The 12,003-nt window shown below is 47.8% G+C and overlaps 1 protein-coding gene across 1 annotated transcript in view; it reads left to right on the top strand.

Annotated features, from left to right (window-relative positions):
* Nucleotides 1–1,496: 1,496 nt before the first annotated feature.
* Srebf2 (sterol regulatory element binding transcription factor 2) overlaps nt 1,497–12,003 on the top strand; it is a 62,634-nt gene continuing 52,127 nt past the window's right edge. The window contains exon 1 of the mRNA XM_028871240.2: nt 1,497–1,773. Coding sequence (XP_028727073.1) covers nt 1,686–1,773 — 88 coding nt within the window. The 5' untranslated portion in view covers nt 1,497–1,685. The remainder of the gene's footprint in view (nt 1,774–12,003) is intronic.

Here is a 12,003-nt window from a genome sequence, read left to right on the forward strand (position 1 = left end):
AGAAGAAGAAGAAGAAGAAGAAGAAGAAGAAGCCCAAGATCAGCCACAGAAACTCACCAATCCCTACTTGCTCCTAAGATCAGGCCACAGAATCCTGCCAGGAAACCTCCATCCACACATACCCTCAAGCAACCCTGTATAAAGCCTGCCTCCTGCTCAGTTCTCTGCGGCTTCTCCCAGCCACACTCTTGTGTCTGTGCCTGTAAATCTCTTGTGTGAAGTTTGTTACCTTTCCCCTCAGAGCTGCAACACTTGAGTTGGGAAAACCTTTCCCCTCCCAGGGCTGCAACACTTACACCTGGAAGGCAAGACCTGTTTGCTTGCTACAGAAATCAAATAAATGTGAAAATTGCCAGGTGACCTGTGCTGTTTTGAAGATAACAAAACCGAGGCTTAGCAACAGTTGCCTACCCAGCCCAATTGCACGGATTAATGGAGCCACAGCCTGTATGACCCCTAAAACAGCTGCCTCAAACTCAGGAAGATTTTCCCATGTATGTCATGAAAGCTTTTTCCTGTCAATAAATACACACGTCTTTCTTCTAATGCCCATGCCATAATTTTTTTAAGGATGCCATGATCTTTCACTGTGGAGGTAGTTTATATGGTGACTTCCTGGGCGTCTTGGGTTTTCCCTAGTTACAAAGAACTCTGTGATGAATGTCTTTGGGTACGTGTATTTACTCAGCATTTCTCTGAACACTAATCTTTGTTTCCTCGGGATACATTCTTGGAAGTTTGCACCTTGGTGTACTATGTGGCCACCTGTAAGATGATGATGCAGTGAGGTGACCGACTGCTGGCGTAGGATGCTTCAGGATCCTCCCGAGTCCCACCTCTAGAGACCAGGGGTGGGCTTGGGCGAATGACCCTGTTCAGAGGTCTTGAGTGATTGCGAGGTTCCCAGGGTTGAGGGCCAGCTGTAAGGTGTGGACAGCACTCGGGCGATCCAAGACCCTGTCAGGTCTTGGGTGGAATAAAGTGACTGGCCGGGTCTGGACCGTCCATCCCTGCACTGTGCTTCTTTTCTGTTCAGGGCTAAGAGCCAGGGAGCGGCAACTGGGGAGATGACGTAATGTGCTCACAGCGTCCCGGGGGTTGTGGGAGGCGGCGCCCGGCAGCGGTCTGTTAACCCTTCTGGTCCTGGACTCGCGCCGCCGTCGCTCCTGGAGCCGATCCAGCGGGAAAGTAGCGGCTCCTTTAAAGCAGCGGAAGGCTGGGTCGAGGGCCCTGCGGCTACCCTCCGCGGGCGCTGGGCGGCCGTGAGGGGCGGGGCCCCGCCATGCAAATCCGAGCTGCTGATCGATGACGCGCCATCACCCCACGAGCCGCTCGGCACGCCGATTGGCTAAGCAGAGCCTGGTCCCATTGACAACAAACATGGAGGCGCGCGCGGGGAGGGAGGAGCTGGGGGCGGGGCCGCGATGGGCGCGGCCCGGGCGGGGCGGGGGGGGGGGAAATCCCGCCCCGCCCCTTCCGTGGAGTCGGGGCGCAGCTCAAACATGGCGGCGGCTGGCACGGGCCGGTGAGGCGGTACCAGGTGGGGGCCGTCGGGTGTCATGGGCGGTGGCGGCGGCACCGCCTCCGCGTCTCCCTGAGCCGGACCTCACGGCCGGGGCGGGGGTGGGGGGGACGGGACGGGACGGGAGGACGACGACGACGACGACTCTGCGCCAAGCTGGGCGATGGAGGAGAGCAGCGAGCTGGGCGGTCTGGAGACCATGGACACCCTCACGGAGCTGGGCGACGAGCTGACGCTGGGGGACATCGACGGTGAGTGGCGGCTGGGTGGGAGTGCGGGGGGCCGCGCGGGGAGGAAGGGGTTACGGGCGGCGCTCGCGGGTGCGCGTGCGCCCACCCCGCGACCGCCCCGGCGTGCGCGGGAAGGGAACCCGCGGACCGACCGGGGCTGCCCCGGCGGTGCCCGGTTCTGCCTTGCTCAGAGCCTGAGCCTTCCCCCACCCACCCACCCCCGGGCCGCGGCGCAGGGGGCTCCCGGAGGCCGGAGGAGTCCTGGGCGCCGCGGGGTCTGAAGCGGGGCTGGGGCTGGGGGGACGTCGCGAGCGCGGCCAGAGGAGGAAGCGAGGCGGCCGCCTCCCTCGCGCGCCCACACGCGCTCGCTCGGGTTCGTCCGGTCTCCGTCGGCCGGCGTCGCACCTGTCACTTCCCTGGCCGGCCGCCGGAGCGGCTTCGGGGTTTCCCGGACTGGGCTCTTAGGCTCGGCTCCCCCCACGCCCCTGCTCTTTCCGCGACTGACTTGACAGCCGGGTCTCCAGGCGCTCTGGAAAACTTGGGGGCAGCAGCTGCAAAAGCAAGTTACGGAGGGAGCGGGCCGAGCCGGCGGCGCGGCGCGGCGCTCTCGGCCGGAGACCTGGGCGCTCCTGCCGCCGCCCCCCTGCAAAGGGAGTTGAGCAGCAAGAATGTTGAGTTGTGGCCCCCTCGGGGTGCAGACTAGGGAGCGGGTGGCCTTTGTTTCGGCAGCCTTCACGGCGAAGTGGACGAACTGGTAGGAGCCCAGGGAGCCTCCCTGCCAGTCCTCTCGCTTTTCGGCCCCGGGAACGAAGGTTTGGAGAGGGTCCCAGACTTGCCCGCGGTCATCGCGCTGGTTAACAAAGCCCAGTTCTCTCAGCTCCTGAGCCAATGTTAGTTTCTTTCCACTCCACCTTTGAGGATTTGGAGTCCAATGAATAGGCTAGCAATTTAGTCAGTAATTGGGTTCTTTTGATAGTCCCAGTCCCAAATACTTTGCGTTATTTCATTTATTCCTTGCACAGTCCTGTGAAATAGGTATCATTCTCGTTTTTTACAGGAGTGTTGTCTAAGGTCACTTACTTTAGTGAGTCCAGAACTCTTAAGCAGTGACTCAGTTTATTGGAGTGTTATTACATCTAGAATCCACAACCTAGCAGGCAGATCTGTTGGCTACATCCTCATTTTGCAGATGAAGAAACAGGTAGAAGGTTCTCTTCTGTAAGAAGAAAGAAGTGACGACAGTTGTTTGAAAAGAGGTGTTTGCCCTTTTCCTGTTTTGCTTTTGTATCATTTCCCCCCCTTGGTTTGCCCTTACTTTTTATTCTGGTCATCCAGGCAGTGTGACAAGACCCTGTAATCGAAGTTCCACTTTTAACCACCGATTCTTCCACTAAGTATTGCTAAACACAAAGATAGGTTAACAGATGGGAGGGGTTAGTTCCTGGAACACAAGGGTAGCTGGTGTGTTTTGAGCGCTCTGGTGCAAGACACAGTGTTCAGCACTCACTCCCATTCTCAGTCCTTATAATAGCCCTGCCAGGTAAAGATGACTGTTAACCAGTCATCTCCTCCCACCATGGGTGCTGAGCCTGAAGCCCAGGACTCTTCCTTAGCTTCCCAAATGTTCCAGTCAGTAAGAACTAGATCTAACTGCCCACTATCAGGGGCACAAGAAGAAATTCATGGTTTTTTGTACTTATATTTTATAATGGCCTTTATTTGTCTTAATTTTCAGTATGTTAAGTTACCTAGTGCTTGACAGTACCTTTATCTTCATAGGTTGTTAAATCTGTGCATAAGTAGAATGCGTACTCTAGAAACTACAGCGATGGGCCAGTGCTTTCATAGCCTCTGTGCCAAGCTTGGGAGGTGCTTCCTTGCTTCAAGAGCAGTAACTCGAGCGCTGGCTTTGGTATCTCGGTTGTAAGGAGCCATGGAAGATTAGAAAGATGGTGTTTTATGGCCACGTGGGATGAGGTGAGGGCTACAGTGCTGAGCATACAGTAGCTTGTGTTTGCATGGGGCAGTGAGTGAAAGTCAGGGGTGAGGAATCTGGCCGAAGGCTCCTTTACCAGGAAGATCTCACCAAGGAGACAGCCATTGACCCTTAAAAGACAAGAAGAACCAGTTGGACAGACTAAAGGCCATAGGTCTAGAGACAGAATTGTCCCTTGAAACCCATCTGTTCCCCTCAGCATGTTACCACCACAAGGGAAAGGACTTTTCCTCTTCTTCCCACAGTTCTTTGCACCTAGAACAGCACTTGGGACAATGAGACTGTTCACTAGGTGTCACCAAGGAATGCCTGTATCAACACCTGGGACAGGATACTAAACGATTAGGATTGGATTAGGTTAGGTGGCCAGCCCATGTGCTTCTAGGATGAGGAGAGATTATATGAATGCATTTACTTTTGTGTGTAATTGGGGGTAATTCATGACCTAGAGATCCCAGTGCCTCAAGGAAGTCCTCTTTGGAGCTATGAGTCTAAAACCAATAGGGTCTCTTTTCATAGCTTTAAGTTTTTGGTTCATTTGAATAAAATAAATGGTGAGTGAGTTGGGAATATAGCTCTGTATAGGTACTTGCTTGGAATGTGTAAAGTCCTGGGTTCAGTACCCAGGACTGCAAAGACAAGCATAACGTGAACGAGCATAGTGGCACACAGTTACAATCTCAGCTACTTTAGAGGCTGAGGCAGAAGGGTTGCCTCGTGTTCCAAGACCAGCCCAAGCAATTTAGTGAGACCCTCATCTCTCTAAATATAAATAAATAAATAAATAAATAAATAAATAAATAAATAAATAAATAAATAAATAAAAATAAATAAAAATCTCTCTAAATAAAAAGTAAAAAGAGAAGTGGGGGCCTAGCTCAACAGTAGATCTCTTGCTTAGCATACATGTGGTCCTGGGTTCAATCCCCAGTACTATCAAAAAAGTAGAATAAATAAACAATTTTAGCAGGACACTATACAATGGAATGGGGCTATTTTATAGAGAGTACTGAGATAACCTAGTTTAGATTAGGTAGTAGAGAAAAGTGTCTTAGAATATAAATGCCATTCTCTTTGAAGCAATGTCAAAGTCTAGATTTTTATGTGAAATCTTCAGGTTTTTAAGCATTGGCTTCATTATCTTTTTTCTTTGTGTGTGTACATGTGAGTCCAGCCACAGCTGTGCCATAGTGTTTTTGTGGAGGGTAGAGTCTGAGTTCAGGTGTCAATTTTGGCTTTCATCTTCTTTCAAGCAGGGTCTCTCTTTTCTCTCTTTTGTTTGACACTGCATACACTCTCTGGCCTCCAGCCTTCCACGGATTCCCCTCTTTCTGCCTTCCATCTTGGCAAAGGAGGAGCACTGAGATTGCAAACTTGCCCTACCATACTTAGCTTCATGTGGGTTGTTGGGATTTGAACTCAGGTCCTTACACTTGTGTGACATTTCTGCAGACCTTATTTATTTTTTACATTTATTTATTCAGTTTGTGAGTGTGCATTTGCCCATGTTTGAGTGTATAGGACCAGAGGGCAACTTTTAGAGTCTGTTCTCTCCCTCTGCCATGCAGGTTCTGGGGATTGAACTCACATGGTCACATTTGGCAGCATGCCCCTTACCCACTGTGCCATCTGCTGGCTCATCCTCTTAAAAATTATGTTTGAGAATTCCATACATGTGTACAATGTATTTTGATCATATCCATCCACCAGACTCTCCCCAAACCCCCACCACATTTCCCTGCCAACCCCATGAACTCTTTTCTCTTTTGAATAACTCACTAGTCCAGTTAGTGCTGCCCATATGCACATAGGTGTAGGACCTGCCATCCACTGGAGCATGGCCACCTTCCTTCCAGGATCCACACTCTTGGAAAGAACTGGCTCTCTCTGCCTTATCAGCTGTTTCCTTGCTTATTAACTGTTTGTTTTTGAGACAGGGTCTCTCACTCTATAGCCTTGGTTAACCTAGAACTTGCTATGTAGACCAGGCTAGCCTGAAGCTCACCAAGATTGCCTGCCTTTGCCTTCCAGGTACTGAGATTAAAGGCATGTGCTACTAAGCCTGTCTTGTCCCTCTTATTTTTAATGATGAAGAGACAAAGGCCTAAACCGAAACTCTAAAAGAGCCACTTGTTTTGGCACATCTTGCATATCTCTCCTCAAACTTGAACTGGCTTCCCACTTGGCTTGTGTTTCAGAGTAGGGTCTTTGAGGATGTCCTTGTTGACAGCAGCCAGGTCTGTCTTTTTGGGGGGGTGGGGGTGGAGTTCAAGACACGGTTTCTCTGTGTAGCCCTGGCTGTCCAGGATCTCATTCGGTAGACCAGGCTGGCCTCAAACTCAGAGATCCTCCTGTCTCTGCCTCTTGAGTGCCTGACTCAGCCAAGTCTTTTATAAGGGCAAAAAGATAGAATCTTCCACTGGGATTAGGAAGGGCAAAGTCAAGAAGGTGATTTTTTGCTAGGCACAAAAGAAATAGGTGTCAGGGCTGCAGAGATGGCTCAGCAGTTAAGATCACTGATTGTTCTTCCAGAGGATTAGGTTCAATTCCCAGCAACCACATGGTGGCTCACAGCTATCTATAACTCCAGTTCTGGGAAGTCCAATGCCCTTATAGTGCACAGATATATATGCAGGCAAAGCGCCCATATACATAAAAATGAATTAATCAATTTTTAAAAATAGGTGTCAGGAGCAGCACTGATGAGCATATAAAAGAATAACCAAGCTACCTTAGAAATAAAAGGCTGCTAAAGATGTTTTGTAATTAACATTATGTGTAAAAAAAATATTGAATGAAATCCAAGAGGTAAGTTAGAACTAAGTTGTGTTCTAGATACAGGTTTTTTTGTGGAATTTTAGGAAGGTAACTGTTGAGCATGTCAAAGTAGAGATAACTCTTACCATAGGTTTAAAAATTTCAACTCTGTCGGTAAGAAACTTCCAGGTTCACGTGAGGGTGTGACCTCTGTGGAAGGTTGACCCTGAAGACAGAGCATAGGTGGAATTGTAGGATTCCATTGAGGCCTTGAGCATGGGCTTTGATGAAGCTTAGAAGGGTATCTATACTAGGAAAGCTTGCTGGGGAGATGATGAGATTTAGTCTTAAATGGGCGTAAGTGGGGAATAGTCACAGAGTAGGAGATGGGAAACATATTCAAAAGGTCACAACTGGCACAGGGGATTGAGAGTGGGAAGAGAACTAGAGTGGTTGATAGAGAAGTGTAACAAGAAGAGGTGAGTTCTCGAAGAGCAGTCAGCACAGGATGGACAGTGCTGCAGAGAGCAGCAAGGATGGTAAGGCATGAAAGGAGCCAGGAGCTGAGCAGGAGCTGGTCAGGAGCTGGTCAACCTGGGGTAGAGCCATCAAGTGGAAGGGTGGGGATCCAAAGCTAGATGGCCCAAACAGGAATCCGAAATGGAAGGGTGAGGGGCAGGCAGAGGCAACTGTTCTCCCTGGAGGAGACTGAAGAACTGGAAACTGCACCCAGGGCCTTGTGCATGTGAGGCAACCACTCTGCCACTGAGCTGTATTCCCAGCCTCAGTTCTACGCTTCATTTTGAAACAGGGACTCACTAAGTTGCTCAGGGTGACCTGTCTCAGCCTGCAGGATAGCTGGGGTAGCAGGCCTGCCACTACCAAGCCCAGCTTTACTTTCCTGTCTTGATGAGTTGTCTGTTCTAAACATTTCGTGTTCATGGAACCAGAGCCCGTGGCTTCTTTCACTTAGCACATGTTCAGATTCATCCTTGTTGCAGTGTAGTGTTCCAGTACTACATTTTGCTAACTCACTTGTCAGCTGCCAGACGTTTGGACTCTTTCTCCCTTTTGGCTATTAGGAGAGAAGCAACTGAGAACATGTGGTTTTCTGTGGGTATGTGTGTTCATTTCTCTCGGGTAGACGACTATCCATGTTCTTGTTTGTACGTTTGTATCCACTCACTCACTTTCTTAGTTTCCCTGGTCAGTTCTTTCGTTTCTTGGGGCCCGCCCTTTGTCTCCCATCTCCTGGGTAGGCCGGCCACCCTTAACTAACCTACAGAGTGATGTTGAAGTTCCTGTTCCTGGTTCTTAGTTTGGGGTGGTCAGGGTGTTTGCTTCCTTGGTGTTGCTTGATATTGAGTTTAATGTAGCCCAGAATGGCCTTGGATGTACAGCCACGGTTTGAACCCTAGTCTGCTCACTTCTGACTTTGGACGCCTCCCTTTCCATCTGAGGGCTCTACTGAAGGTTGACCTGAAGTTCTGGAACCACAGGCTTGGCTTGGAGGTCAATTTTGAGGACTGGCCTGTTTAAAAATACATAGTCAGATCTCACTCCAACTTAATAGTTTGGTTGAATTTAGAGTTTTAGGCAGAATTTTTTTTTTTCAAATACAAGGTTTTGTTGTGCAGCCCTGGAACTCACTATGTTGAAGAGGGGAGTGCTGGGATTAAGGGTATGTACCACACCCCCCAGCTAAACATGCTGTTTGAGACCAGGTCTTGCTCTGTAGCCCAGGCTGGACTTGTGATATTCTTAGCTAGGCCATTGGAGTGCTGAGGTAATAAACCTGGTGTGCAGGGCAGGTAGGACAGAGTTGGTATCGGAATTTTGACGAGGTTGCGTGTGCTTTAGCTTCTAGTAGTGGAGAATTCTGATCCTAGTGTGTAGCACAAGCTTATCTAGAACTCATATCCCCCTGCTTCTACACCCCCCACCCCCTGCCCCCATCCCATAGTGATGGTAATAAAGGTATACACTGCTATCCCCATCTTGCCATTGATGTACTGGGAACTGAATTCAGGTCTTTGTGCCCACCAGGCTACACTGAGCTACAACCCAGCCCCACCATTTTGATTTTGTAGTTTTCTTCTGAAAGCTCTTGAAATCTTGCTGTTGTCCACAGCTTGTTTATTTTCCGCATGCTTTAAGTTAGTTCTTGGTTTTATCTAGTTATATTTTCTGGGGCTTCTCAGACCACCAGACTAGAGTCCTCTTGAGTATCTCCTCTCCCTGTCTGATCTCACCCTTGTTAAACATTCTCTGTGTTCACACCCAAGCCTTTGGGCTAGTAATGTTCTTGAGCATTACCTGTTTCTCATTGAAGTCTTTAAAACTGTTTTTAAATTTTTTATAGTTTTTATACTCCACTCAAGATCCTGATACTTTTTAAAAAAAGTGTGTTTTTGCTTCTATCTCAAGTAGATCTTGTTCTTAAGTTAGTACCGAAAAAGGAAACTCAAGCAGTTATATCAATTAGAATTTCCTGGGGCTGGGTGTATAGTCTAGGGGTTCATTCCTCAGCACCACATAAAGCAGTGTGTGGTGGCCTACTTCTGCAGTCCCAGGCTAGCTGAGCTACAGAAGATCCTGTCTCAACAACCAGCAGCAACAACAAAATAACCCCTGAGTATCAGATTGTCTGTATCCTTTTGCACTCTTTTGTTTGTTTGGTTTTGGGTTTTTTTGAGGCAAGGTTTCTCTGTGTAGCCTTGGCTGTCCTAGAGCTTGCTCTGTAGACCAGACTGGCCTTGAACTCAGAAATCTGCCTGCCTCAGAGTGCAGGGATTAAAGGCTAGCCAGAGCTTTTTGGTTTTGCAAGACAGGGTTTCTCTGTAGCTTTGGAGCCTATCCTGGAACTTGCTTCTGTAGACCAGGCTGGCCTCAAACTCATGGAGATCCACCTGTCTCTGCCTTCTGAGTGCTGGGATTAAAGGCGTGCGCCACCACTGCCCGGCTAGCCAGAACTTTTAAAGTATATACATAGTCATCATATTTTCACACACAGATCGCCATATGTTGCAGTAGTTGCAGTATAATAGTAGATAATTGAGTGTGATCCAGCCAAATAGACAACTCACATGTCTCTGGCTCTGTTGAACATTTTTGTTATTTGTAACCTCTCATTAGCGTAAATGCTCGTGCTGCAAACACTTAGGAAAGTCACTTTGGAGTTAGGTCATGAGTGTGTGTTACCCAGAGAGGAATTGCAGGTCAAGAGCTGGAGTCCACACTGCTAGCTGTAGCCTTTTCAAATTTTTCCATTGCTACAAATTACTGTGGTGAGTATTTTATTTTTTTGGGGGCGGGGTGTTAGGGAGGTGCTGCATTTATATGGTCAAAATTTTAAACGTGTAAAACAGGGCTGTGGAAAGTTTTGCTCTGTCTACTAATCTCCCTAAACTACACTTCCTCAAAAGTAATCACATTTGAGCTGGAGAGTGGGTCCACTGGTAAGAGCACTGACTGTTCTTCCAGAGGACCAAGGTTCAATTCCCAGCCTTCACATGGCTAAAAACCTTATGTAAATCCAGCTCTAAGAGATCCAATACCCTCTTCTGGCCTCTGAGGTTACTGCACACACATGATCCACAGACATACATGCAATGCAGGCCAGATATCCATACAAATACAAATATATCTCAAAAAAAAAAAAAACAAAAAACACTTTTTTAAGTTTCTTTTACCTCCTGCTAAACTTGTTATTATAAGGACAAGCAAAGACAGGTGATATGACTTAGCAGGTAAAGGTGCTTGCTGCCGGAGGACCTGACTCAATCCACAGAACCCCAAAGATGAGAGGAGAGAACTAACTTCTGCAAGTTGTCTCCTGACCTCCATATTGCATGCACTACACATACACACATTGTAAAAGGAAAACAAAACAAAACAAACAAACAAACAAAACAAAAAAACAGGTATGGTAGCACTCAGGAGGAGGGAGAGGCAGGCAGGCAGGTCTCTGAGTTCAAGGCCGGGCTGACCACTTTTCACCATAATCTTCAAATTCAGGAAATGCCCTTTTGTGTTTTTTCTCATAATACTTTTAATTTAAGAAAAAAAATCCCTCCTGAAGGACTAGAGCAGTGGTTCTCAACCCGTGTGTCATGACCCCTTTGGAGAGGTTGAACAACCCTTTCACAGGGGTTGCCTAAAACCATAGGAAAACACAGATATTTATGTTATAATTCATATCAGTAGCAAAATTACGGTTATGAAGTAGCTTTGAAAATCATTTCATGGTTGGGAGTCATCACAACATGAGGAACTGTATTAAAGGGTCACAGCTTAAGAAGGTTGAGAACCACTGGGCTAGAGAGGTGGCTCAGCAGTTAAGGACTGTACTGCTCTTACAGAGGACCTGAGTTTGGTTCCTAGAATCCATATCAGGTTGTCCTCAACTGCTGGTAATTTCAGCTCTGGGAGTTTGGGGGAGTCCATTGGCCTCTTCTGGCCTCTGAGGGAACCTACTCCACTCGTATGCACATACTCATATACAGATACACAGTTATATACAATTAAAGTTTTTAAAAAGTTTTGTTTTGGTCAGCCTTGAAGTTGGGCTTGGTAGTGCACACCTTTAATCCCAGTACTTAGGAGACAGAAGCAAGTGGGTCTCTGTGAGTTCAAGGGCCGGCCTGGTGTATAAATGGGTTCCAGGCCATCCAGGGCTTGCATAGTGAGACCCTATCTAAAAAATAATTGGCTTTGGTAGTTTTTCTAAACTGGTTAGGGACAAGCTTTCTCTTTATTTCTTGGGCAGGGTTGGACTGCAACTAGTGATAGCTGTTTTCCATGGTGGTTTTTTGTGTTTTTTTTTTGTGTGTGTGTGTGTGTGTGCATACATAAAATTGCATATAATTGTTTAAAAGATTAATTTCATTTGTTTATTTAGTGGGAGGGGGCATATCATGTATCTCGGAGTATGTGTGTGGGGTTAGAGGAGTTGGTTTTCTTCCACAGTTGGTTCTCTAGTTCAACATGTGGCCCTCAGGGTTATCAAACTCAGCTCTTCAGGCTTGGTAGCAAGTGCCTCTATCCACTGAGCCATCTTGCTGACCCAGGACCATTTATTTGTTCTTGATTGTAGATATTGACACTGATGTTCTCCAGGTAAATGTGACTTGTTTTGTTCCTTATTAGTTACTAGCCATCTGCCTTAGTTTGTTTTCTGTTGCTGTGATAAAACCCCGTAACCAAAAGCAATTTGAAGAGGAAAGGGTTTATTTTGCTCACACCCCTGGATCACAGTCAATCACTGAGGGATGTCAGGGTGGGAATTCAAGGCAGGAACCTGGAGGCAGTAACTGAAGTGGAGGCCATGGAGGAGTACTGCTTACTACTGGCTTGCTCCATGACTTGCCCAGTCTGCCTGCCCAGGGGTGGTACCACCCACAGTGGGCGGAGTCCTTCTACATTAATCACTATTACAATCAATGACATTAATCAAGAAAATGCCCACAGATTGGTTGACAGGCAATCTGATGGAGGCA

This window comes from Peromyscus leucopus, chromosome 20 (assembly GCF_004664715.2).
Source record: "Peromyscus leucopus breed LL Stock chromosome 20, UCI_PerLeu_2.1, whole genome shotgun sequence".
In the NCBI taxonomy this organism is placed as follows: Eukaryota; Metazoa; Chordata; class Mammalia; order Rodentia; family Cricetidae; genus Peromyscus; species Peromyscus leucopus.